Raw genomic sequence first — 26,145 nt, 5'->3', positions numbered from 1 at the left:
AAAGCTTAGTCTGATTGTATAAACTTCAAGTTTATTACCTTTTTTTAAACACAGACTAGTACAAAAGTGTGGGGTGGGCACAGCGTACATGGGTAAGCGAATGAACTGTGAAAACTATTGAATTTTCCTCCCTCCCTTCCCTCCTCTGGCTCAAATGCAAACATTACAACCCTGTGTGCCCGTGCAGGGTGGGAGCTGCAGTAGTGACAAAGCGCTGGTTTGGGAGGTGACAAGTCCAGCCTGAAGCTCTCCTAACTGATGTTTCCCCTTGTGGCATTTACAGGTGACCTACATCAAAGCCCAGCCTGGCTCTGGTAGCTGAGTGCTTCTGTTTCTTAGCTAGCACAAATACAAAAAAGTTAGTTTTTTTGTGAATCCTGCCCATCTGACATTGGGAAGAAATGGTTCCTGCTTGCTTTAGGAGAGCAAGTAAAGTCCCCCTTTAACCTCTTCAAACATGTAAGTGCCCAACATTGCTATTAACGAAGCTCTGGTTCAGCTGCTGGATGAAGGGGCTGGGCTGACGCTGGTGCTTGCTGCTAGTCCGTGGGGAAGTCGAAAATGCGCATGGACAGGAAAAGGTTAGCATGCTACAGCACTAACACATCACCCTACTCCAGTCTTGGTCTTCAGCTGCATGGTTCAGGTGTGTTCAAAAACACTGCCACAGGGGCAGGAGGCCGTTTCCTCTGCAAACTAAACAGTGGTTAAACCTTTAGTGCTTCCCGGGCAGGAGAAGGCCCAGCTGAGCCTGGTAATACTTCATCAGACCTTGAAGCCAATACAACAGAGGTACCAAAAACAATAATTAACAAAATCCACGCTACATTGTCAGGCTCATAGTTAAAAAATTAAAAAAAATAAATTCAAGTCTAACTCAGATTCCATGTGTCATTCACCCCCCCCCCCCAAAAAAAAAAGGCAAAGTGAAGCTGCAGGTGTGCCAGGAAAGCCCCTGGGGAAGCGGGGGTGCTGCCTGGGGGTGCTGCCTCGGCACACGCTGCCTGTGTAACACCACAGGGCACAGCCCCAAAGCTCTGCCCAGGTGTTACAGTGCAGCTGCAGCCCTTTACAGCTGCCGTAGGGAAAGGGGGAAGCAAAGCAGCAACTCCTCAGTGGTCACCGTTGCTCAAAGGGGCTGGTGCAAAGCTGGGTCCCGCACGACACGGGGCTGCCGGCTTTGTTAACGGCGTTGAACAGCCGCGGTAGGAGCACACCCACACTACTGCAATGGACTGGGGACCACAAGCCAGCAGCTGTGGTCCTTAAAAAGCAAAACAAAAAAAATAATCAACAAATAAAAACCAAACTCAACAATATTAACCCCAAAACTGCATAAGCACAACTGTGGTGCCTGAATTAGGAGGGCTGTAACACTGCTGCGGTGCGCAAAGCTGCTGCTGCCCCACGCGCGGGTGCCACCCGGCTCTGGCTGCTTTTCAGGCTGGTGCCGCAGCTGCCAGCGGGGATCCTGCTCTCAGCGCCTCACCCAGGAGGTAAAGGGAACCCCTGCGACACCCCACAAGGGACCGGGATGCCACCGCCACCCCCTGCTCCCCTTCACGTCACGGTGCCGCTGCCCCTGCTTTATGCATCCCTCAACCAAAATACGTCACAGCACCCTGCCCTTGCCCCTCACCCCCAAAACACCGCACAGGAACAGTTGTCCAGGCGTCTGCAGAAGCCATCGCCACTGTCCTACAGGCCCTGCCAGCACTGGGAAGGGATTCAGAGCTGCAGAGAAGTCTCTGGTGCCGTGACACCGTACCTCTTCCTGCCCCAGCTGCCGGCAGGCTGCAGCCTAACCCAGCCCCAGGGCAGCAGGGACGCGTCAGCATCACGCCACCGCCTCCATCATTTCTTTTTGCACCATGAAAGCTGCAGCATTTAGCCAGAAAGCTGAAAAGCACAAGCCTGTCTGCTGCTGTGCCATGCGGGTGCCTCCCTGGCTGAGCAGCAGAGGCAGTGCCAGCTCTGCCAGGCACAAGAGGGGGCCGGGATTCACAACCTGGTGCCACCATCGCCCACGCCAAATGGGCAACCAGACACCCAGGGACTTGATCATCATCCCACAACCGGCTCCTGGCTCTGGCTGTGTGGCATGCTGGGCCAAGCGCAAGCTCTCACTAAAGCACAACCCCAAAACCAGCCCTTCGTGCCAGACCTCCCCCCTGGGCTGCACCCGAATGAGGCAGGGCAGAGGGGAGCTCTGACACTCCACGTCCCAAGGGAAACTCCCTGAATACCAGCACAGAGGGGATTTAACACACGTGGGTTTATTCCAACAACCAGTCACCGTTTCACCCGGGAACCCCCGGCGCGCACCCAGGCGGCCGCTGCGCTACCGGCAGCCGCACTCATCCACCACCATGTCCTCGTAGTGCCTCAGCACCACGTTGTCGTCGTTGTCGTAATAGAGGATGGAGATCGGGGACAGCCTGACGGGGACGCAGCAGGGCTGGGGCGTCCCCTCGGGGTCCAGCGAGTGCACCATGGTTTGGAGGATGGCGTGGTTGGTGCTGTTGAGCTCGGCCGTCAGGGGGAAGGGGCACTCACCGAGGCAGTAGTTGGCCATGTAGCCCTGCGGGGCGATGATCCAGTTCTCCCAGCCGACGTCGCTGAAGCTGATGTAAAGCCGCCTGGGCTTGCAGAGGTTGCTCGGCGTGACGGGGAGGTTGTAAGCACTTCTCCTCCTCCTGGAGGCCCGGCACTGCTGCTGGCTGAGGCTCACCACCAGGAGAGAGGTATCCAGGAAGGAATCGATGCTGGCACAGAGGCTCTGTGGCCCCCCGCTCGCCCCGGCTGACATTCCGCCTCCGCTGCTCACCGAGATCTCCAGGATCAGGCCCAGATTCCTACTGTGAGTTCTCCAGTCCTTCGCCACCCCGCTCAGGTTGAAGAGCAGAGACTTGTGCAGCCGGGCGAAGGACTGCTCCACCAGCAGCGTGCGGCCGGGCTCAGGGGAGGGCATCCCCCGCAGAGGCAGCTGGGGGGCTCGGTACAGCCTCAGCTCAAAAACCTGCCCCTGGCTGGACGCGTGGTACGAGTTGTGGCTGAATTTGATCTCCAGCTGAGCCATTGTCAAGCGCTCGCCCTCCTCCAGCACCGAGAGATTAAAGTACAGACGCTTCTGCAGGCACAGCAACGTCTGGGGCTGCCCGCTATGAATGAAGTGGCCTGACAAAGAAGGAGAAACAGAGGTGGCGGTGGCTGAGTTCTGTTACGCTGAGCAGGATCAGCCTCCCAGAGCTCCAATTTAAGCTGCTGGCGGCACGGCAAGAGGAAGACGGGGCTGAGCTATTGGCCCCACGGCACAGCCTGCAGCACTGAGATGGTACAGCCACACCAGCACGGCTCTGTCCCTCCCTGCTGCCTCCACATCCTCGCAGACAGGGCACGAACACTCCTCTAGAAGCTACTTAACACCTCGGGGCATTATTTTTCCCCAGCTGTACGTATCTTCCCCCCAGGACAGGGGGGTTCTTGTGGACGTTGGATGTTTGGGATGCAGGGGGAAGGAGGGCAGACAGCAGCACTGTGAGGAAAGTGGTAAAGCTGCCCGATTAAGCCAGCCCCAGATCTCCACTGGAAACCTGGACTCACAAGAGCTCGGTGGTGTCTCGAGGCCTGCAGGACCCCGACCACTTCCCATGTAACTGGGAATGGCTCAGAGAAGCCACGGGATGAAGTGGCCAGATGTGCCGCGCCGTCAGACAGAGGCATGAGGACAAGGAGGAGAAGGGGGGCCAGGACACAGCCCAGTGGCTGAGCATCCATCCGGCCTCCACCCGGGGTGCAGGTGTGACCCCAGTTCTCATCGCTGCACCCAGAGCCCCACCGTGAGCACCACGGGCCAAGCCGATCCCCTAGAGTCAGACCCACACCTCCGACTGCGCTGGGTGACTCAGGACAGAACCTTACACAGCTTCACCCCCTCGGTTCCCAACTATAACCAGTTACCTACAACACCCTCAGGGACCAGAGATCCCACAGTGGGGATTTCCCTCAGGGAAACCCACTGCGCTGTCCTCCCCCAGCCGTTCCCAGCACAGAGGGGTTTCCGAAAGGCAGGACCCAAACAAGAACATTTCTGTACCTTGGTCAGCGAAGACACGGATGACGTTCCCCGGGACATTAAATTCCTCCACCCTACAGCCATCCGCCAGGTCTTTGTTTGCAGGAGGCACCTTTCTCTTCTGGAAGATCCGCCAGAGCACAGACGGCACAGGAATGGGGACTTTGGGGCTGGGCTTGGTACTCAAACCCAAGGATTTTAACAGCAAGCTTTCCTGCAAACTTAAATCCATCCCCAGACTGATGCTAAGGAGAGCCCAGGCGAGGCCAGCCCTGAAGCTGGCAGGCGCGGGGAGAGGCCCCATCCCGCTCGCCTCCTGCAGACAAAGAGCTGTGCTGGGGACCCGCTGGCAGGGGCACTGAAGGCAGGGGCCAGGGGGGTGTTGATTGCCTGATTGGAGCCTTTGATCTCGTTAGTGCTCAATTAGCACAGAGGGATTCCCAGGATTGGGCAGAGGGTGGGAGCGGGGCCCTCCAGGCTCCCCGGGGCCTGTTAACCCTTTGAGGCTGCGTGGTGGGAGGGCAGCTGCCCTCCTCCCTCTGCTCCCAGCCCCTTCCACATCTCCCCACCACCGAGGTGCAAGGACAAAGCCCCTGGTGATGGGAGAGGGCTGCACAAAGCTGCCAGCACGTCGAGCACTGCTCCAGAGCCCTGGGAGAAGCGGGGATCTGGAGGCCATCCCACCCGGGTCCAGGGGGAGACGCGGCTCAGGGTCTCCTCTCGCTGCCTCCTCCAAATCGGCATTTTGATCGCAGCGTCTGATGCTTCCCTCTAAAGGCTGACAACTTCCAGCACCCCACGTCTTCAAGCTCTCCCCTCCTGCCTTCCACACCTACACACCCTAGGCACACACGGCGCTCAGCACCCACTCCCCACGCAGGGTCCCCCAGGCACGAGCTCCCACACCAAACGCTGCCCGATGAGTTACCCGGTTAAACCTCGAAGCCTGGGCAATTCGATGCTAAGAAATCCAACTTCCTTCATTCCCTCCTTCCTGCCAACCAGCCACAGAACCAAAGCACCGAGACGCAGCCCTCCGAAACGCTGCTGGGTCGTTACAAGCGAGGCGACGGATGCTGCGCGGCGCAGTTTCCATCCAGCCAAAGCCACATTTTGCTTTCTGTTTACTGAGGAACTTTCCCTGAGGCTCACACAATGGGCCTGGAGTTGAATCAACATCGCGAGACCAAATAGAAAAAACAACAATTAGCCACCCTGGAATCGATGCCCTGAATCCCCCTTCCGTGCCTATTGTCCCCGGCTGGGGGGAGCCTCGCTTCCCCGGGCGCTGTGGGGACGGGTCCTGCGAGAGGGGAGCGGTGGGATGGGCTCAGACCGAGGGCAGTAAAATCCCGACGGCTTCCCAGCAAAGAGGCACGCGGCCCAGCCTGGCCTCGGGGACCTTGCAAGGCTCGGGGCTGGTGCTGCCTGGAAAACCACCGCAGGGAGCAGGGAGCTTTTGTTCTTCACTCCAGCAGGCAGACGTCGCTGGGCGAGAGTCTGGAGATCCCTCATCGGGGGACCCTGCGCGAGCTGTGCCCAGGGCTGGCTTTTTAAGCAACTATAAAGAGTTACGGGGGCGTTTTAAGCAATTTTGATGTCCTGGTCCTCATCCTGGAGGGCAGGAGGCTGGATTAGTGCTCTAGGGCTGGGTTTCCAGGCAGACCTGCACGTGGGAACTGCTGCGTGCTACAGCCTCGAGGTCAGCTCTGTGTTAGGGACAGCTCTGTGTTAGGGATCCCTCCTGGCCAGCGAGGCTCAGAGGTGCCCTGCAAATCCCTCTTTAGTGCCTGCTGGCAGCTGGAGCAGAGCTGGCTTTGGGCTCCCCTGGCCTGGGACAGTGGTGCCAGTGAGCAGAGGATGTTTCTCTCTCCAGTTTGACGCTAGGTCCGAAGACCTTTCAGTGCTGCTGAGGCAGGGTCGTTGGAAGGGACCGAAAATAAAGATGGGAAATCACAACGGGGCTGAGAATAGCTGGGGGATGGAGCGACAGAGGAAACACCAGGGGACCTAAAGCCAGCTCCAAATCCTACCTGGACCAGCAAAGCCACAGCCTCTCAAACTGAACCAGCACGTACTGGCTACAGAAAGCACATCAGCATCGGGTGAAGCCCGGTCACAGGCAAGCCCTGTTCCCATCAGTGGCATCTCTTCCCCAGCTCCAGGCAGGGGACGCAGGGGTATCGGGGATGAAGTTCTTGTGCCTTTCATTTGCTGGGTTTGAGTGTCGGGCCCTGGGGCAGTCCCCAGATCCAGCCAGGCTGCCCAGGCTGCAGCAGCCACGCTTCTCTTACAACCGCTTGTCTTTCACAAGTCCGTTCTTCAGGTGCATCCTGCGAAAGAGAGCACAGCAGGCAATGAGCCTCCGCACCAACTCTCCCTCCCTCACCTTCACAAATCACTGCTGAGCTCAGACCGGCCTTGACAGGCTCATGAAGACGATTTCAGACTGGTGCCCACACAGCCTGACCTGCTCTGCAGGCTCCAGCATCCCGCCAGACATCGTGCTCACCGCACGAGGTGCAGATGCTGCTCAGTAAAGAGCCAGCCCCGTCTGGTGAGGATTCTCGGGACAAAGCCGGACTGACGCACCACAACCCCTAGGCACAGAGAGACGAAGTTCCTCCTGTTCCCCGCAGCTAATTTTGAACTCTGCATCAAGGCACCCTGCTGTTTTCCAGCACAGTGGTGGACACTTTGAAAGACACTCCAGGACATCTCCCCCCCACCCACGGGTGCTGTCTGCATCCCCCCCTGCTCACGCACCCTTCTTTCAGAGCACTGGGCAGCTGGAATCCATCCTCCTTCTTCTTAGCCACGGTGGTTTTCTTGCTGTCCTCCACGTCGTACTCGCGCACGTCGTTCACCTCTTGCATCTGCCCCATCAGCACCTTGGCCACAAAGAGGACGATGTACTGTGGAGGGAGAGACACCATCAGCCACGACACGTGGGGCGCAGAGCCGTCCCACCTAGACACCAAGTGGGGCGTTTCTTGCTGTCCTCAGCCCCAAAAAGGGTCCCCAAACCCTGGGACTCGCTTGGCGACCTGCAGCAGTGGGAGGCAGAGCTCCTGCAAGTACCATTACCCAACTTCAACCATCCCTGCCCAGGGCTGAGCTTGTTGCTGCGAGTCCCCCAAGCCCACGCTCTTCACCCCTCTCCCCAAAGCTTCAGGAGGCGCCGGGGGATTCACACCTGCATCAAGCTCCAGCCTGCTGCAGTGCCAAGGAGCCCCCCGGGCGATGGCAGTCCCAACCGCTGTCCCTGCTCCCTCCCTTGGATCCCGCAGGGTGCGAGATCCAATTCAGATCTGAATTCTAGCACAGAGCAGCAGCCCTGGCACTGACACCCTCCTCTCCTCCCCACCAAATCCCAGTGCTTCCCCAGCCCTGCAGCCCCCCCACCCCCCCGGGCCAGGCAGGCAGCCGGCGTTACGCAGCCGAGGTCGCCGAGCTCCCCCGACTCACCAGGAACCAGTAGATGTTCATCAGGGTGAGGACAAGGAGCAGAGCGTTGAAGAAGAAGTAGAAGGGAATATTGGGCACCGACTGGAGGCTGGAGTGGCAAGTGGCATAGAGGACCTTGAGGGGGAACCAGTAGAGGCGGAACCAGAACCTGGCGGGGCAGAGGGAGCAGGGGGGGGGTTAAACGGCCCACGGGGGCAGGCACGAGACCCCAGGCAGATTCCTCCAGCACAGCCTCCCTTCCATCTGGCAGCCCCTGCTCCTGGGATCCCATTTGGGTTTAAAGGTCTGGTTCTGGACAGGAATTCACACAAGCCCCCAAAAGGGCAGCTACGGAAGGGAGAACACCGTTACCATGGGCAGGAAAGGCTGGGCACCAGAGGCAGGTCTCAGGGTAGACGCAGGTCTCCGCTGCAGATTTTCTCAGCTGGATGGGGGACAGGGGGGGAATAAAACTGGAAGGATTTCTTAGACCTGTGCCTCCCTACTTTATCACTAAAATCTTCCTTGCTCTCCTCCCCCTCAAATCGACAGCTCCTGCTGCCGCCCCTGCTTTTCTGAGCAGCTGCGGGGAGGAGGAGGGAGACAAAGGGACACATCAGCAGTGACAACCTGCGTTACTCATCCCTGTTCTTCATCCTCCTCTCCTGCTTTGCCCCAGGAGGAGCAGCGAGCCTGGAATCTGGGACATGCCCGCGTCCCGTTTGCTCCTTGCAAAAACGCTTCTTGCTGCTAAAACCAAAGGAGTGGGAAAATGGAAACAGCTCCTCCTCCCCTGGGGTCATTTGTCATGCTGCAAGCGAGATTTCACAGGCACTTCGGTGGTGACAGACGGCAAAGTGACTACAGAAGGATTCCAAGCCCAGCATGGGGTCAGGCTCTGCGGGAACCTCTTCCCAAACAGTTTATAGGAACAGCTCGTTCCCAGGCGCGCACACACCCAGCAGGCTGCACCCCGCGGCACCAGGGGGGCTGCAAAAGCTGGTGGGGACAGCTGGAAGCGGGACCGGGGCCGGGCAGGCAGGCAAACTCACCAGCTGATGCTGAAGGTGAGGCAGCCGACGTTGGAGATGACATCGTTGAGGCGATGGTAGACACCCCCCCGGTGCTTGAAGTAGACGTTGAGCTTGGTGAACTCCAGCTGCACGTCATTGACGTCGTGCAGGAAGAGCACCAGGATGCCCACGTTGTGGTACCTGCAGCAGAGTGGGGCAGGGAGGGAGATGTGGGGGCAGGGAGTCGGTGTTAGCGCCCGCCACGCACCGCCCATCACACCAGGACTCCTGAAGAACCCAGGCTGAGTAACATGGCACTGTGCAGTGGCTCACGAGCAGGAGCACGGGGCCAGGGTTAGCTGCAGGGAGGGAAAAATCCTTGCTGACCCAGAAAGAGTCCTCCTGGGACATACCCACGGGACACGTGGAAAAAAACACAGCCTTTGCTGCGTGGCTGCACTGGTACAGCACAAGGGGACGGTGTCACAGCCACATCCCTCACCTGAAAGCGTAGGAGAAGGCGATGAGGGTCAGCGTGACGACGTGGTGGAGGAGCATGACGACCGAGTCCTTGCGCCACGTGTCCATGTAGACAGTGGCATAGATGGAGTGCCCGTAGAAGCTGCACTGCAACAGGTAGGCGATGGCGATGTCCGTGGGTACGTCCATGCCCTTCTTCCAGCCTGAAGAGGGACAAAGACGGCCAGGTGAGCCCAGAGCCGCGAGCACGGAGCCTTCGTCAGCAACAGAGAGACAGGAGAGCAGAGAGCAAAAAGCAAGCAACAGCCAGAGCTGCCCCAGGTGGCCTCAGCACCTCGCTGCGCTCAGGTGCTCCAGCTCCCATTCGGGACCTCCCTGGTGGAAAAGGGGCAAAGGCTGGAGCAGGACCCGGGTATCCTGGTCCCAGGATGACCCGCTCCCCTCCGAGACTGAGGGCAGAAGCCTTGATTTACTTCCCTCCTAATTTAACTGCTCAAATCCTTTCCCCTCCACAGCCGAAGGCATCCCAGTCCCTGCTGCCTGCGGTAGCCACTAGGTGACACTCTCTCTGTAAGGAGATGAATGGAGGCGGCCTCTTGTGCCCTTTCTGCACTCACAGCATCAAAAAAAGGCAATTTGGGGGGGTTCAGTCGGAGAATTTTGCTCCCACCAATTCCAGTTCCCTCAGCTATCCTACAGCCTGGACATCCTCATCCACTCCCGCTTCTCCCTGATTCTTACTGTACCATAAAAGACAGACGGAGGGTCATAGAAGAAGGGGTAGTCAGTGAAGAAGAGCAGGTAGATGCCATACGACCAGGATAACGTGTAGAAAAGCAGCTTCCAGGCACTCTCGGGCATCTTGGCAGCATCTTTCGGCTGCAAGTTGCACCACTCACCGAAGGGCTGCAAGGAGAGGGGAGAAGTGTCGTCATGCAGGGCAGAAGGAACCCGGCGAGCCCAAGGCAGAACTCGGGGAATCCCCAAGGCTCCAGCACCAGAGACGGGGCAAAACCAGGGACACGAGCCCCATTTTTTTCCTGCAGCGTGAATGAGGAGGATGAAGAGGCTCTAGAAAGAGTCTACCGCGGCGAAAACCGCGAGGCTAGAGAGCCACTCACTCAGCCTTGGCCGCGCGGGGAAGCTGCGGAAGCAGAGCCTTGCAGAGGAGGAAGCCAACGGCATGCATCCCAGCCTGGGCACCGCTCCACCGCCCTCGCTCCAGGAACAGCCCTGAGCACAGCTGGCTTTTGGAGAACCGGGTCAGTACCAAACCCAAGCAGACCGAGCCCCATCTGCGTGAGGAAGCCCAGAGGAGGAAGCTGTAACAATGCCGCCCCGCGCGCGCCGACTTTGCGGCGCTGCCAACTCCCAGAAAAGAAGCTTGCAAGCGAGGAAGCACTTTGGGTGAGCTCAACTTTGCAGAGAACCAAACACGCGGCTCCTGCTGCTGCTGCTTCCCAGCCAGCACGGCACAGCAGCCCTCTGCACGGGCAACCAGCGCCGGAGGAGGCCAATTTTACAGGCAGCGAGGGCAGCGGCACCGGGTCCTCTTGCTCGCTCACACCTACCCATGCTCACCCCCTAGCAGCTCTTCTGGCTGACCGGCCCTGCAAGGCTGCTGGTTTTTTTTTTCTCCCTGGGGTTTGCAGCACCCCTCCTACCGGTCAGGGCTCAGGAAGAGGAGGCGAAGCCTCCCCAGATATGGCCAGAGCGATGAACCGGAGGCCGAGCGGCCCCGCAGCCTGCTCGCACCAGTAAGAATGAAACTTTCTCACTCCAACCACGACGAGCTCTCTGCAACAGCCAGAGCTGGGCCACGAGGTCAGAGGCAGCAAAAGCAACACCCCAGCGTTACACAGCCTCGGCTCCCTCGCAGCAAACGCTGCCCTTCATCCCAGGCGGCGGCGCGCCCACTGCAGGGAGCGCGAGCGATGCCGGCCGCCGAGCGCACCCCAAGCTCAGCCACGGCTCCGGGCACTGACGTCCTCCCTCCGTGGCAAGTGAGCAACACCAGGCACCGTTTCTGCTTCTCATCACCGCAGTGACAGAGCCCAGCCAGCCCCCGGCAGAGCAGCCAGCAGCGGGGAGCCTCGCTCAAGGTCCCGCGGGAATGGCAACCTGCTGATAACGCCCCAAGGCCCTGGGGGCGAGAGCTCCACCGGGAGAAGACCGGCTAAGTTCGAGATGAAAACAAAATGCTTGCAAAGTAACCAAACCCTGCCCCAGCTCAGCACTTTCTGCAGCCAGTGCTCAGCTCCTCGATGCTCAAAGGCTATATTAAGGCTCCAGCTGTCCCCAGGCAGAGGCCGGCCTGGCTTTTAGCCCCTCTCTGTGTCAGATTTTCAAAGGACTCAGCTCCCAGCCCCAAAGCGCTTTGTTCTAAGCCCTGACCAGGGCTGGGAAATTCAGACCTGGAAGCACCGGCCCCGCGGAGCTCTGCCAAGCTGCCCACATCCCCTCCAGCTACAGAGGGGCAGCTCCGGCCTCCCCCTGGCACGCAGAGCACGCTGAGACCGGGAGCACGCTGCTGCCAGGGCTTCTTCCACCAGGAGCCACGGCAGGAAAAAGAGAAGGAAGCTTGAAGGGTGAATGAATAATGCAGAGACAGAAAGTCCCGAGCCCTGAAAGCATGAATTATTTGTGTCTCCATAAAGCGGGGCAGAGCAGCAGCTCGGCTGTGGGCACAGCTCAACGCGCTGCGATGGCAGCGAGCTGCGGAGCCCCCTGCCCCTCCTGCCCTCTTCGGCTGGGGCTGGATTTAGGATGCTGGGCTCAGCCTCACACTAAGTCCCAGCCTCAAAGCAGAGCCAAGGCATTCAGATGCTTCTCTGCACCTCACCACCCCCACACACACTGCCAAGAGGGAAGGACACCGCATTTCTACCCCAGGCGGGCAGAGCGGACACAAGGACTGTCACCTGTGGGGCTGGCACGCGCCACCACGTCACCCGGCATTTTCCGGATGCTCGGGCTGTTGGCAGAGGTCGCGGCAGTGCAGCAAACCCGGTGAGCAGCCCGCCACGGGCACGGCAGCAGCTCAGAGTGCAGAGGGAAAGCAAAACCAAAGCGAAGGGCTCGCGGTGGTGGCTGCTCGGGGAGATTTTAGCCCTCGCTGCGCGTATGGTCCACAGCAGGCCCTGGGCAGAGCCCTCCTGCAACAGCCACGGAGCTTTGCGACTGCATCCCGAGTGCTACGGAGGCAGGAGCTGGCTCTGCAGAGGTCCCCACGCTGGGGAAGGTCGGAGAGAAACGTCTCCCAGACCGCTGAGCCACACCGGGGGGACAAGGGGCTGCTTGTGGGAGGTGCCACCAAAACCTGGGCTGCGCACCGGGGGATGCACAGGGGATGAAAAGGCCCCGGCCCCGGGGTGGGAGATGCCTCCTGCCGCCGTTCCCATGGCAATGCTGCAGGGATGGATGCCTGTTGCCACGGGTGACGGCGCTGCGGTGGGAAGAGCGGAGCTGGAAGAGCCCGGAGCTCTCGGCGACGCGATGGGGCTTCACGTAAAGGGCGCCCGGCTCTCCTTCCTCCCTCCTCGCCATCACCCCCACGCAAAGCTTCACCAGCGTCTTCTGATTCACCTGCACCAGTAACCGGGAGCGGGGTCGGGGCTGTGGCCTCGCACGACCTGTGGGGAGGGAAGGAGCAGAGCGGCTCGGAGCTGGAAAGAGAAACCGAATGGCAGCCGGCGCTGCCTACAGCCCTGCTGAAGTGTCAAAAGAAAAAAAAAAACCTGCAAAAAGCAAACACGTGCTGGCTTCCTTTTCGCAGCCCGGGGCGCTAGGGGAAAGCTGAGCATCCCCTTAAATCCACAACCAGCTCTCGCAGCGGGGCAGGAGCCCTGCCAGCAACCTGGCAGGCTCGCAGCGACGGGTTATGAATTGAAGCTTGTTGCAGAGGGATCGTATCCTCAGCCTGCTCCCATCGCCTCTGCCCCCTCCCCAGCCTGGAGACCAGGACCTGGCCAAATCCCAGCCGCGCTGCGTCTGGTTTCTGGGCACTGCCAGGTTCCCAGAGGGATACAAAGGAACGGCTGGCACGCAGCATCCTCAGCCCTGGGAGCTGGCAGCTCGACATCAGCCTCTCCTCAATGCAGATGATAATGACGAGCAAGCAGAGCTCCGATTCAAAACCTGCCCACGGCCACCAGCTATGGCCCCTTCGGCGGTGGCAGCAGCGCTGCTCCCCGCAGCCCCGTGCGTGGTTCTCAGAGCTGTGGTGGACTCCAAGGACCGTATCCCCTCCACACCAGCCTGGTTGCTGCTCCCAGATCTACTGCCACCCCCAGCCACACTGGGGATGGGGCACGGAGCCTGCGGAAGGCCCAGGAAAATATCACTGCTCTCTAAATCTAAAGAAATGAACCTCCTGAAGGCTGCGGACCCAAGGGCTGTCACCCCACAGCTCTCGTTGCTCCATTACCCCAGGCACTGAGGCTCTCGGTGCCTCAGTTTCTCCACCCGTACAGCACCTAAGGCACCGGGAAGCTGCGGTAGGCTGGGGACAACACTTCCCAGACAAACACGTAATAAAATACTCTGTGAGAATTGCGACAAGCCAACAGACATCACTTCTTCCTCGGTTCCTCTGCAAGCAGTAAAATTCACCCCTCGGAGAGCAGAGCAACAGCAGAGCTCAGTGAGACCTGCCACAGCAGGGTGCTGCGGGGGCTGACAAACCTCCCCATGCCTGCACGCTGACACAGCAGCACGGGGGAAGCAGCCCCCGCTCCGCGACGCCGCAGCGCAGCTTCATTCCCTGGGCGAAGAAGAAAAGAGCCATTGTTGTGGCTTCCTCCCCTTGAGCTTGCAGGGCTCGTGCTTCAAACGCCGGGCAGAGCGCAGCGGGGCGAGCCGGGGAGCTTTCGGGCAGGCTGCCCTTCCCCCGGGGTGCAGGAGGTGTCCGCAGCTCGCAGCAGAACTTGCTCTGGGTGGTGGGGAGAATTCTCTACTCACGTGCCCAGTTCTGGGGTTTGGAAAAAACAAGTCTTGACGGTAGCGTGGGATAGAGAAAAGTCACATAAATCACTGGACGGGATAACGGAGCGCTGCTTTCCAGCTGCCACATCCTTCCCGGGACTAGGCTGTGTCATTTACCTAGAAACCCCGTTTTCCAGGGCCACTTTCCGATCTGCACAACGCTTTTCCTTGCGGAGGACGCCGCAACGTCCTACAAATTTCACCACCGCTAAGCCAGCGAGCTGACTGGTGTCTGGGCCAAAAATGGAAAATATTTACCCACTGCAGAGAAAAGGCAGGCAGCCGTGAAGGACAGAGGGGCTATGTGACAGGCACCCGATTCAGAGGCAGGACAGGAACTTATTCAGAACAGATTTTGCTCGCTGCTTACAGATTATCTGACATGGGGGCTTCAAATCCCAGCAGCAGAGAGCACTGCTTGCTGCAGGAGGGAACACAGATGCTCAGGTTGCGTCTCAGTTAAACTCCTTAGGTCTGGCTGCAGTTACTCTGCACAGGGAACACACCAAGGACGGTGGCTTTCAGCGACCGACGGAGCCAAGCCACCAACCACAGCAGGACAGGGGCGCAAACCGAGCAAGCTTCCAGAGGAGGGAACATCTACCTGGGCCTGGCTTGGTCTTCATTCCTGGAAGTGATCTGCAGCTCTGGTGAGCTGGTACAACCAGACGTGCCCTGAGCATTATCCAGGTTTGTGCTCTCAGAAGTCCACAGGACAAAGCAGAGACTCCCACGGCAGAGCTCAGAGGGGAAGGAAACGTCTCTCAGCCCTTCGTTGGGGATGCCCGTGCCCCCATCACAGCTGAATGCAGGACCCCTCCCTATCTGGGGATCCACATTTGCCTAGCTCCTTAGGATCTTTCCTACACCAAAACAACTCCTTTCTGTATTTGCAACCAGCAAGGATTCTGTGAAAAAGAGGCAACAGGCCAAAAACTGTCTTCGCTCGAAGGATGATGGGAAAACCACGTCTAATGCAAGACACAGACCGAGCAGTTTTAACAGGTGAAAAGGACGCGCTCTCAAATCCTAACCAACACCCCCCAGTGACACGAACAACCTTCACCACTTCTTCAAACCAACGGCGATGCGATTTTGTGGCAAAGGTTAAACGGAGCCGCGGTCTGACACGAGAGCCCAGCCGCTGTCCTTTGGCTCCCGCTGACAAAAATAGGGCGCCGCAGACAGCACAGGAAGAGGTACACGGCTTCAAGGCGCGCGTTGCGCAGAGGAGCGGTCACAGCCAGAGCGAAGCACGGTGCACTTTACACTTCAAGGTCTTGCGGTGAGAGTCACTTCCTCTTCGGAGGCTGAGAATCACAATCCAAGCAGCGAGATCTGTCCTTTATAAATAACGCGCAGGAAGGCAGCGTTCTCTGGACACTGAGTGGGCTCAGGTTTATAACCGTGCTTCAGTTCTTGCAGGGAACACGAGGAGATTCAAAAGGAGGAAGGATGCTCGCTGAGCCTCCCCACTGGGAAGTGAAGGGTCCTGATCACAGGAGTTCCCTCCCAGGCCTGAACAAGAAGGTTTTGCTTTCTCTCCCCAGCTTTTCTCTTCCCTAAGAGATGATGCCATTCGCTCTGCTGCCGAATGACCTGCTCCACTGCTGCCCGTACAGGGGCCATGCAGTACAAACCCACTTCTTAAAAACTGCCAGAGGTTTTAGAGGAAAGCCACAACAACCTCCAGCTTTTCCCATAGCAAGTCCAGCAGAATAAAGTGAGAAAAGCTGCAGGTCAATAAATGCATACATACCTACACAGTCATCTCTCCCTGCTGCTGCCCCTCCACCTAGCTGCTGGGAGGAAACTGATGGTATCGCACGCTCGCTCGGCATCTCATCCCTGCAACACGCAGGTGTAGCCACAAGAACCAGCTCTGATCAGCCCTACTCGCCCTTCTGCAATTACAACCGCGACCCATTTCTCCGAGGGACGCTAGCTCAGCACAGCGCTGGCTGCCAAGTGTCCTCCAAGGGCACCGAGCAGGCTCCTGAGGGCTTTTTTCACACTCCGCTTACTGCTCGCTCTGTGAAGGCGAGCCTTACGCAAGGAGGGGCTGGAGCACGAAGGAAATACCTCCAGTTTGCTGTGACAGACCTAGGGTTACCTCCAGCCTCCTTCACCCCAGCGGTCCCAGGCGCGGCACGCAGCCCAGCAGCAGCCCCAGGCAGATGGGGGTGCAGGTAACGAGGCAAAACTCAGCCCCACGTCAAAGGCCAGCACGTTTTTCCTCACACCTTGCCTACAAGCTGCTTCAACAGCTTCAAACCGCTCCAGACCAGGACTGGAGCTTTGCAGGAGGTGAAACTCCACCTCACGTTACTGGCAAGAAAAGGCAACTCGGAGCGGCGGAGGCAGAGCCGCTTTAGAGGTAGGCCTCAGCGGCTTGTAGGGCAGAGAGGAAAGCTGTAACTCCCGCTAGCCTGACCGAAGAAAGCCACCTCACACCCTATAATCTGTGGAACAGCCTCTGAAGGAAAGGATTTCCCCGGGGAACCGGGCCAGACCCATGTAGACACAAAGATCCGCACCTGAGGAGCTCCCTCAGGGCTACGTGCCACCACGCTCACGGGGAGGTGAGGGGACGGTTGGGGCTGCGTCTCTGAGGGCTGGGGACTCGCACCAAAATCCCCAAATCCCACAGTCCCAGAATGGCTGAGGGCGGAAGGGACCTCAGAAGATCATCTGGTGCAATGCCCCCACCGTGCAGGGTCACCTAGGGCATGTTGTATGGGACTTTATACGGGCAGATTTGAATCTCTCCAGAGAAGGAGACTCCACAACCCCTCTGGGCAGCCTGTCCCAGTGCTCCGTCACCTCACAGTACACAACTGCAGAGCACGGCACCCGCGTTACTTCGGCTTTTCAATTCCTCCCGAGGCCGGAGGAACGGCCAGCAGCATGCACGGCACATCTCTAAGAAGGCAGCGTGGAAGAAATCGTCTCTGCTGGGACCGAGCCATCAGAGGGAAAGGGGAGGTCTCGGTTCATTACGGATGCTTTTCACAGCAAAAAATGACAGAGGGCTACTCCTCGCCCTCAGGGACGTCCTGCTCGCTCTGTCCCTTATGCAGTGCTGTATTAACGGGGGGGGGACAACAGCCAGCAGACCCCATTTGGAGGCTGTGAGGGCTGGCTGCAGGCATCCCTGCATCCCCCACGCTTGAAGGTCAGCCCGGCACTGCAGCACAGCAATCCCCACGCCATCCTCGCCGCCGTCGCGCCAGGAGGGAAAGCGGGGAAGGACATTTTTCATGCGAACCGCAGATGACACGCAGGAACGTGGCCCCCTCCTTCCCCCGTGCACAGCCTGTGCGGCCTGGCTGCGTGCAAGAAATAACCCCCAACCCCTGCCGAACCCCACTATTTGGGGAACGGGGAGAGCTCTCCCATGCAGTAGGGCGCTCGGTCCAGAGCATGGGGAAAAATGGGGGTGAGACCTCTCGTGCAACAGCCCCCATACAGCGTTCAGCCCCAGGGGACGGAGGATGAGTTTTCCCATACAGCGAGCCTCCCAGGAGGCAGCCCTAAATGAAGGGGGGCGAGCTCCCCGCGCAAAGGGCCCCTTGGGATTTAACCCCAGGGTGGGAGGATGAGCTCCCCGAGCAACAGACCCCCAGGATTTAACGCTAGGATGGGAGGACGAGCTCCCCGAGCAAGGGGACCCGGGATTTAATCCCAGGCTGGGAGAATAAACTCCCCATGCAATGGATTTAATCCCCTGGATTTAATGCTGGGGTAGGAGGACGAGCTCCCCATGCAATGGACCCCCGGGATTTAACCCCGAGCCGGGCAGACGAGCTCCCCGAGCAAGGGCCCCCAAGGATGCAGCCCCGGATGAAGCCGGCCGGGCCCCCCCCCCCCCCCACTGGGGCAGCAGCCCCCGCCGCCATCCCGCACCCCCCCACCCCCCCCGGCTTTGCCCGGCGCCGTCCCCATCCCCTCTCCTCCCTTTCCCGGTGCCCCCCCGGGGACCGACCCGAAAGAGGCGGCGGGCGGCGGCGCGGCGCAGCGCGGTCCAGCCGAGGGCTCCGAGCCCGCAGAGCAGCACCTCGCCCCAGCCCAGGTGCGCGTTCTCGGCCCACGTCGTCCTCGCCAGCTCCCAGCCGCAATCGTTGCAGCTCCGCACGGCGGCGGCCAGGCTGCCGTAGCCGAGCCGCAGCAGCTGCCCGTAACCGGGCATGGGCTCGGCCACCGGCTCGGCTACTGGCTCCGGTTGCTGCATGGCGCTCAGCGCTGCCTGCCCATGGCCCCGCCGTGCCCAGCGGTGCCCAGAGGCACCGCGCAAGCTCCGGGAGCCGGGGGGGGGGGGCGTCCCCACCGCCGGTACCGAGCCCTAAGAGCCGCCCCCAACGCAGGGCTCGGCCCCCTCTGCCGGGATCCGTTCGTTTCTTCCAGCCCCCGGGGGGGGGGGGGAGTTTCGCTGCCCGGCTGCTGCGGGAGGAGCCGCTGGGTGACGGTGGTGGGGTCGGAGAGGAGCTGAGGGTTGTTAGGGGAGTGGTAATTAGCACGGAGAGGAGCCCCAGGCGTTCATTAGCATGGAGGAAAGGAGCTCTGGTTCATTAGGGGCCTGGGAAGCAGCCCCGAGACGTGCTGGAGGAGGTGATGGGGGAATTTCTTGCACAAAAAGCAAGACGCCTGAAGGATGAGCTGTGACAATGGGCTGGAGTCGCTCCAAGAGCGAGATCTGGGGAGAAACGCTGGTATTTCAGTGTCCGAAGATGACAATTAATGGCTTGACAGTGGAAAACAGCTGTGCATGCCATGGTACACCCGCTGGGGGAGCTGGAAGTTACCCACAGTGCCTCACAAATGTTGTCCAGCAACAGGCTTGTACAGTCCTCCATGTTCAAAATCTTTAACATTTGCTCCTTAATGGCTTTTTTCCTTCTCCAGCCCTCTCTCTTTTCTATAGGTCTCACCAAAAGCAGCAGGAAGACTTATCCTTTCCTTACAGAGGCCAACAAAGTACTGCAGTGCAAAGCCAGCAGCTGTTTCCACCACACCACCATTAAACTTTTGCACCTGCTGTAGTTAAGGCACAGAAGGCTCTGGAATAACGAGATGTACCTGAAGAAATGCAAACTCCTCCAAAAATGGTCACCCCCTATGACAGACCTTCCTGAACACCTCCCCCAAAGGGCAGGCAGCTTGCACTCACAAGCTACTGGTTCATAGAAGGGGAGTTTTCCTATCATCAGCATGTTTAAAAGCAGTACTGGGATAGTTATAGTCAACCATTTGGATTGCTCAGAAGTACAAGTTTAAGGTGAAGATCCTCCCAGAATGCTGATACTTAAATTCTCTCCTGCTAAGGCACCACAGGAACCGCACAGCAAAGGCACTAGAGCAGCGCAGCCGTGTTCGGTGTGAGCCACGGAGGGTAAGCAGTGTCCTCATGCACCTAACCGACCAGCTAAACTGCAGCTGGGGGGATCCTTACTACTACAGAGAGAAAAAATAATCACTTATAAACAGAAAACTCAACTGCGGAATTTTAACATGAAAAAAATGAGTTTTATGCTGTTTGAAGTCATTGCTCTGCCCACAGCCATTCTGGGAGAGACGTTTTGCCTTCAAGTTTTCTTGAACTTCTCTAATTGGTCTGGGACAGCTATGAGAAAACACAAATGCATACCTCTCAGAAGGCTGAACAACATGTTCCCCTATTCTCACACGGACAGTGCTGGCTCCTACTATGCCACTTGCTTTTATTGTTTACATTTTTAAGTCAATTTATCATGGCCCATCAAGTGGGTAATGGCTGCCCTGAGCACACAAGCCCCTTTCACATCTCCCTCAGACAGCTCCACAAAGGAAACATTCATTCAAGACCGGACCATGAATAACCCCTCATTGAAAAGAGCTGCTCGCTAAACAAGCCAAGGAAAGGGACAATGAGCCCTTTCAGAGCAACCAAGGCCGAGGTGGGCACAAAGGAAACGCCAGTTAGACACATTTACAGTGTAGTATAAACCTCTTCTCCCCCTCCCCAAGCACTTTCCAAAAGATAATTCAAATATTAGAGCTGGTGAGGTCCCAGCTGAGGGTTCCACTCGGACATCTGCTCTTCACATCTCTGACAGAACACAATCGCTCGGCGCGCAGGGCGGCCTGAAAGGCTACGCAGGAGTCCAAGGCTACAGAAGCACAATCGCGTGGTGTTGAATGAGGAATGTTCCACGACACGTCAGGTGGAACAGCCATCACATTTTCAGGAGTGACTGGGGACACTTTCCCACGTAGTGCAGGACGTGCTATGTTAAAGGAAGATCTATCGCTTTCCTGGCTCCAGGACACGAGCTACTGCATTTTACCAACTTAAGACCAGGGCTGAGCTTATTACAATTGGATTATTTCTATTTTGGGGTGGCTTTCCCTCTCACCAGCAGTAACCCCTACAGCTTGGCGTCCTTCTTCGGGAGGATGCTGACCTAAATGGAGGAATCATCAGTCAGTGGACGAACGGCCGTAACTCGGGGTTTGCCCATGGTCTGAAGGCAGATGCTTAAAATGAACCCAGGTAGTCTTCCCGTAAGTAAATCCTCAGTACCTACAACAGAGCTCAGTTCCTGCAATTACTTGGATTCCTAAATGTAAATTAGGGGGCACAGAGATCCAGAAAAGGCTTTATTAGGAATGTTTAAGGTACAGTGTTGCAACTCTGGATTCGCACTGTATTTTAAACAGAGCTCAGGAACCGAGTAAGCCAGAACGCAGGCCTTTCAGCTACCAAATTTGAGTAGCTACGCGTTATATACAACTTCAGCAACGGCTTTGCTGGGTTACAAGACCCTGCCACACTGAGTTAAGCCAGACCAAGATGCAGAGGGCATTTTTCCATGTTACCAGAGAGGCTTTGAGTATCAACCCCACTTCCCAGATACCACAGAGCAGGTCCGCAGGCTCCTTCCCCTCTCCTCATGCACTGGGGGCATACTGCATGGCTAGTCGGTCGAAGTCATTCTCCTTTGAAACAGAAGCAAAATAAGATGAACAGTTTGAACTTTGCTGAAAATTGAATATCAAATGCATTACCTCGGAGCAGAAGAAAACACTACTATAGCAGTTTACTAAGGAATTTTAAAAAGCAGGGTCACCTAGACCAGAACTCTCATTTTTTTTCCAGTTTGATTCCTTTTCCTTCCCTGTTACCCTTCTTGCCTCACCCCCCAGTTCCCTCTCTTCCAGAAGGATTGTTTCTCTAATTATAATGTCTGATGGTAACAAACTTCTAACCCGGATTAAGGACCTGTACCTCAAAGCTGATCTTCCCAGATGTTACCAAGTTTCAGGCACGTTGCTTTAACACCTGGCTGTTTCCCAACACCTTTCACTAGGGCTAGAAAATTTGCTGGCGAGTGATGTGACACCAGAGGAGTAATATGGACCTGCCCCCCCGAATGGTGGTCATCTTAAATAGTTAACAATCAACTCAGGAGTCATTATAAATCCTGTTTTGTATTAGGAAGTTATTAGTACCTTTGCTTGATACTCCTTTATGAACGGATGATTTTTATGTGCATCTTTCAACTGTGACAAGTAGCGGTTTGTGACCTGATGGAACAAAATGGGGAAATGTAAATATTCAGGTAATGTAAGGACAAGCCAAGAATTTGAAAGACAACACTTCAATGACTTTGTTCCCAGTGAATAAAAACCTGACTTTCTCATCATCCTGAACGTTCGCAGCCCCAGTTAAAACCAGTAAGACCTGTGCATATTCTACACTTAGACCCTTAAGTAGCCAGTTCAAAGGAGAAAAAAAACAACAAAAAAAACCCTCCACAAGTCAGTGAAAAGCAAGCCCAGAACTCCAGACATTTCTTTTTCCACCCAGGCCTTCCTTTCAAGTATATACCATTGCCTGCAACAGCTGGATTTTCACAACCACTCCACTGAATATTGAAGATGCAAGCCCCCCGTGTCTCCAGACCATTCTATTTTGTTCATACCAATTCCAGGGAGAACACACAAAATTGCAAAACCCAGAAGTCACCACGCACACCAGGAACATAAAACCCATCCCCAACAGAACACGCCGATGTGCTCGCCAAGCACAGCAAAAATCAGCCTCACCTCTGGTGGTTTGCCCAAGTGCTGTGACAGGACAACGAAGTTGATCAAGGTTTCGGGATGGCCGCTGTCCTGAAAATAAAAACCATCACCTGATCTACGTGCCTCACCTCTACCGTGAGGACCTCTAACAACCAGCACAGCTCTGCAAGAAGAACTTCTGCCAAGCCCAGAGCTCGCTTTACTGGAAGAGGTAAAGGTAAGTATTAACAGCAGCCACTCAGTGGCATTTGCATGAAGCGTAATGGCAACGTTCCTTGCTGTTTTACTCCGTGGAGTGAGAGGTATTTGGATTCGAGCTGATCTGCCTGGCCAAAGCATGCCGTACCTTGTCCAGTGCCTCCTGAAGCACTCCCTCTGCATCGTCCCACTTGCCCTGAGCCATGTAGCAGGCTGCCTGTCCGTTAAGCAGGAGGAGCGTGGGGGAGCATTTATCTGCCATCTCTTGGAAGATGTAATAGGCATCTTGGAGCTTCTCACCGCCCTGCAGAGGGAGGAGACAAACACGCACGGTTTCACGACGTATCGCTAAGGCTGTATGAGCTTGCTGTGGTTGGAGGCCACAAAGTTTGAAGGGTTACAAAATTAAATGCTTAAGAGCCAACGCCAGCAGCTGTTGGCATTCCCATCACCTCCTCTAACACAACAGAGCACGGTAAGACAGCAGATGAAAGAAATGCAAAAACACTAAATGTTAAGAACCACTTAAAATGATCCAAAGATCCAGGTTTCCATTCAAAGAAAAAGAAGTAACCCTTCTGAAGAACCACTTCAGATGCCTGACGTAATAAAGCATTATAAAATCTCATTTCATAATTAAACCCAGGTACAGACACCTGGCTTTTCTAAAACTTCCAGCGTCAGAAGGGTTCTAGATGCAGCTCCATTGATTAGAGCTCAGAGTTTCCCTAAAGGAAAATAAGATCTTAGGGATGATTTAGCCACGCACTAAGTGTAAGGCAACAGCTACATGCAGAAGATTTCATAACAAGACCGAGCGAACACTAAAAGAAGTCTTAACAGTATTATTAAACACCCTGGGGCTTTACTGAATTTTAGGGGACCTTCAGACACCTGACATCTGGACTGCCACAGAATACATGTTTTGGCTGATTATTTGAAATATTTCATAATAATAAAGCTTCTTGCCAACCAGGGGCAGGCACCAAAAGATTTAATGCGGAACAGTAACGAGGTGAAAGGCCAGTTTCTAGCTCTGCAGAGACGGGTTTCCTTACACGGGAGGGAAACTTAAATGGGAGGGCAGATGAAGAACTACGGGTGGGAAGTGCCAAACATCTGTGCTCAGAAAATGAAACCGCAACTGAAGACAAACGGGGAGCTACAGCAGCTTGTTCTACCATGCTCATTGCACTGAAGTTGAGTTCAGCTTGTCCTGCAGTTCGTGGGACCACAGACATGCTTAAAGACAATTTGCTCTAGGGGAAAAAAAAAAAAAAGGTAATTCTTGGTAATTCTCTGCCTATTAGCAAGGTCTGGATGAAAGTCACGCCGCAGCTTCCCATTTTATAACACGATGAGTTACCCACGCATGCTTTAGCTCTTCCCTGCGTGAGCTGAAAGCTAAGCAGCGCAGATGAAAAACCCACCAAAACAGGTACTTGAAAGAAGAAAAAAATTCAAAATCAAACTTTTTTGAAAGCATGTGAAAGCAGGAATTGGGAACAAGGCACGGAGTCTTGTGCCAGTGCCCTTTCTCAGGTATTGCAGACTAGGGATCCTCGTGGAAGATACTCACGATAGCCAGGTTCACCCAGGCAGTAGCCAGCTGAGTGAGGGTCGCGTCCTCATCTTGCTCCTGCATCTTCTTAAGCTCCTTCCTGCAGATGCAAAAGTGGGAGTGAAGCACGTTCTCTAATCAAAGCTTACCCAGAAAAACAAACAAACAAACAAAACAAAACATTTTGGAAACAAAGGAACACAAACTCACCGGGCCAGATCGAGCCTGTCGAGCTTCAGAAGAATTTGGATCATCATCGCCATGCTGCAAGCAACAAGAGCAAAGCGCTCGTCTCAGTGGCGTGCCTCACCCCTCCCTGCTCTTTGTGCAGGAACCTTTCCGCCTCGCAGAGACGCGCTGCCCGTGCCACGGGACTCGCTGCAGCAGCTCTGAATGCTCACAAATCAATAAACCAGATTCTTAAGTTTCACGAGGGAGCAATAAGACTTCATGTTGCGCACCAAATCACTTACTGCTTGGAAAGCAAAGCTCCGATCGGTTTCTCAATGGCTTCAAAGCTTTTTAGACCTCACCATTTCTATTACAACTCTCCCTAGAAAGGAGAGGCTACACGAGCACACTGAGCGAGGACGGACGGAGTTACACTCACCACTCCAAGCTTTCCCCTTGATGGAGGGTACGCAGGGCTGCATCGGGGTTTTTGTCGTGGAAATAGATGGAAGCAGCCATCAGCAAGAAAGTCGTATTAGCTACATCAACGCTTTTTGCCATTTTCTTGTCCAAATCAGCAACTATTGCATCCCTGCACGAGCACAGACGAAAACATAGAAATGCTTCTTTAAAAGATCCTGTTCCTCCAGAATTCTACCATTTGAGATTCGCTGCAAAGCCACGGACACCCCGGACAAAGATCAGGCTTCTGCACGAAGCTTCCCACACAGAAACACACCCCGCGTCAGACAAGGCTTCATTTCCGACTCGTTATCAGGCTTACCTTTGACTCTCATTTGAGAGATATTCTGCAAACATGCGCACCGCTTGGAGCTCGGGACTAGCGTTGGCTTTAATTTCGTCCAGGACAACGCCGTATTTTCTCTATTAGAGAAGAGGAAAAAAAAAAAACAAGATGCTGTTAGTTTTCAAGAACACAAAGTAGCCGTTCATTTTATAAAACCTTTGTTAAAACAACAAGAAGTAAAGCAGAGGAATGGCAGATTTGTACTTTATGTTATTTACTCCCAATGCAGCGCACAAACACCCCCAGATTTCATAACCCTACCAAGGACTATTTCCCCACGTGCCATTCTAAAATAAACTGCCTCTTAAAAAAGTCCCATTTGGTCACCAGGACCCTACACAGAACGTCCTGTAGTTGTAATTGCATTACTACTGGAGAAAACACGATATTTCTGTGCTGAAGAAGGACACACGAAGTACGTAAGGCCAAGCTCACAGGACTCACAACCTCCCCACCTCCAACCCCCCGGTCAGATCCCGCTGCTGCCACCACCGCGCAGCAACCTCACCTGGGCAATGTAGGCTCGGAACAGGAACACGTCCCTCTCCACCTCCTTCTCGGGGTTGGAAGGCTGAAAGGACAACAGAAACAGGACCTCAGCACCACGGGGACGCCGGGGCCGAGAGCTCAGCACCACAAACGCACAACCACAACCCAGCCCCGTGCCATCCCCAGGCGAGTCCCCACGAGGCGCTGGGCGAGAGCCAGGCCCTGTCTGAAGCCCCCCAGCAGCTCCCCGGCAGGCCCCAACCCCTCCCGGCGCCCCCCGAAGCCCCCCCAGCGGCCGGCGGCGGCCGCCCCGTGCCCACCTTGACGCGCTGCGCCTCGTTGATGGCGGCCTGGTAGGCGCCGATGTAGAAGCTGTTCCTCACGTCGAACAGCTCGTCCGCCTCCCCACCCTGCGCGCCGGGGCCCGGCCCCGCCGCCATTTCGCCTCCCTCAGCCACGTCCCCCCGGAAGCGGCTGGGCCCCAAGGGCTGCCGGGAGCCGCCGTCTCCACGGAGACCGCTCACTCCAGCCAATAGGCGCGCGAGGAAGGGGTGATGTCACCGCCGCGCCGGAAGCGTAATGGGATGGGAGGGGCTAGCTGGAGGCGGCCAATGGGAGTGCGGAGGACACCGGAAGCGGCCGCAGGAAGCCGGAAGCGGCTTTAGGGCAGCGCCATGGCGGCGTTCCGGGAGCTGGGGCTGGCGCCGTGGCTGGCGGAGCAGGCGCGGCAGGTGGGGCTGAGCCGGCCCACGGCCGTGCAGGCGGCCTGCATCCCGCCCGTGCTGCAGGGTGAGTGCGGGGCCGCGCCTGGCCCCCATAATCCCCCTCAATCCCCCCCAATCTCCCCCCCCCCCCC

At 56.6% G+C, this 26,145-nt stretch overlaps 4 protein-coding genes across 5 annotated transcripts in view; 1 reads left to right on the top strand and 3 right to left on the bottom strand.

Moving 5' to 3' along the window:
• Positions 1–11: 11 nt before the first annotated feature.
• On the bottom strand, positions 12–18,384 carry CERS1 (ceramide synthase 1). The gene is made up of 8 exons (XM_035348389.1): positions 17,984–18,384; positions 9,762–9,921; positions 9,038–9,218; positions 8,575–8,736; positions 7,544–7,691; positions 6,842–6,990; positions 4,929–6,408; positions 12–1,627 (listed from the first exon to the last, which is right to left on the bottom strand). Exons 1-7 carry the CDS (start codon positions 18,227–18,229, stop codon positions 6,366–6,368), a joined length of 1,089 nt encoding a protein of 362 aa, XP_035204280.1. The 5' UTR covers positions 18,230–18,384; the 3' UTR covers positions 12–1,627; positions 4,929–6,365.
• GDF1 (growth differentiation factor 1) lies at positions 2,261–4,929 on the bottom strand. Its single transcript, XM_035348392.1, has 2 exons — positions 4,097–4,929; positions 2,261–3,177 (listed from the first exon to the last, which is right to left on the bottom strand). The coding sequence occupies exons 1-2, from the start codon at positions 4,377–4,379 to the stop codon at positions 2,342–2,344; spliced, it is 1,119 nt and encodes a 372-aa protein (XP_035204283.1). The 5' UTR covers positions 4,380–4,929; the 3' UTR covers positions 2,261–2,341.
• A 2,221-nt stretch (positions 18,385–20,605) lies between the features above and the next one.
• COPE (COPI coat complex subunit epsilon) lies at positions 20,606–25,782 on the bottom strand. Of its 2 annotated transcripts, none has more exons than XM_035348390.1 (10): positions 25,610–25,781; positions 25,309–25,371; positions 24,777–24,877; positions 24,432–24,584; positions 24,032–24,085; positions 23,840–23,921; positions 22,409–22,564; positions 22,084–22,152; positions 21,487–21,561; positions 20,606–20,973 (listed from the first exon to the last, which is right to left on the bottom strand). In XM_035348390.1, exons 1-10 carry the CDS (start codon positions 25,727–25,729, stop codon positions 20,926–20,928), a joined length of 921 nt encoding a protein of 306 aa, XP_035204281.1. In that variant the 5' UTR covers positions 25,730–25,781; the 3' UTR covers positions 20,606–20,925. The 2 variants fall into 2 exon arrangements, with proteins under 2 accessions (XP_035204281.1, XP_035204282.1); XM_035348391.1 differs by lacking the exon at positions 20,606–20,973 and adding an exon at positions 21,009–21,297 and having other exon boundaries at positions 21,467–21,561; positions 25,610–25,782.
• Positions 25,783–25,923: 141 nt separating this feature from the next.
• Positions 25,924–26,145, top strand: part of DDX49 (DEAD-box helicase 49) — a 5,556-nt gene continuing 5,334 nt past the window's right edge. Inside the window, exon 1 of the mRNA XM_035308684.1 lies at positions 25,924–26,099. Within this exon, the coding sequence (XP_035164575.1) occupies positions 25,964–26,099 (136 nt within the window). The 5' untranslated portion in view covers positions 25,924–25,963. The remainder of the gene's footprint in view (positions 26,100–26,145) is intronic.

Source organism: Oxyura jamaicensis, chromosome 28 (genome assembly GCF_011077185.1).
Source record: "Oxyura jamaicensis isolate SHBP4307 breed ruddy duck chromosome 28, BPBGC_Ojam_1.0, whole genome shotgun sequence".
Classification (NCBI taxonomy): Eukaryota; Metazoa; Chordata; class Aves; order Anseriformes; family Anatidae; genus Oxyura; species Oxyura jamaicensis.
The sequence above is the reverse complement of the archived record's forward strand: the minus strand, read 5'-3'. Positions and strand labels throughout refer to the sequence as shown.

Excerpts from the sequence above, each read along its gene's own strand:
- CERS1 (XM_035348389.1), bottom strand. The coding sequence starts at position 18,229 with ATGCAGCAACCGGAGCCAGTAGCCGAGCCGGTGGCCGAGCCCATGCCC. Across the intron at positions 9,922-17,983 it reads CCGCCCGCCGCCTCTTTCGG|CCCTTCGGTGAGTGGTGCAA; the intron begins GTCGGTCCCCGG and ends CTCTCCTTGCAG. Across the intron at positions 8,737-9,037 it reads GCCTTCTCCTACGCTTTCAG|GTACCACAACGTGGGCATCC; the intron begins GTGAGGGATGTG and ends ACTCTGCTGCAG.
- GDF1 (XM_035348392.1), bottom strand. The coding sequence starts at position 4,379 with ATGGGGCCTCTCCCCGCGCCTGCCAGCTTCAGGGCTGGCCTCGCCTGG. Across the intron at positions 3,178-4,096 it reads CCGTGTCTTCGCTGACCAAG|GCCACTTCATTCATAGCGGG; the intron begins GTACAGAAATGT and ends CTTCTTTGTCAG.
- COPE (XM_035348390.1), bottom strand. The coding sequence starts at position 25,729 with ATGGCGGCGGGGCCGGGCCCCGGCGCGCAGGGTGGGGAGGCGGACGAG. Across the intron at positions 25,372-25,609 it reads ACGAGGCGCAGCGCGTCAAG|CCTTCCAACCCCGAGAAGGA; the intron begins GTGGGCACGGGG and ends TTGTCCTTTCAG. Across the intron at positions 22,153-22,408 it reads TTCAGGAGGCACTGGACAAG|GACAGCGGCCATCCCGAAAC; the intron begins GTACGGCATGCT and ends TTTTATTTTCAG.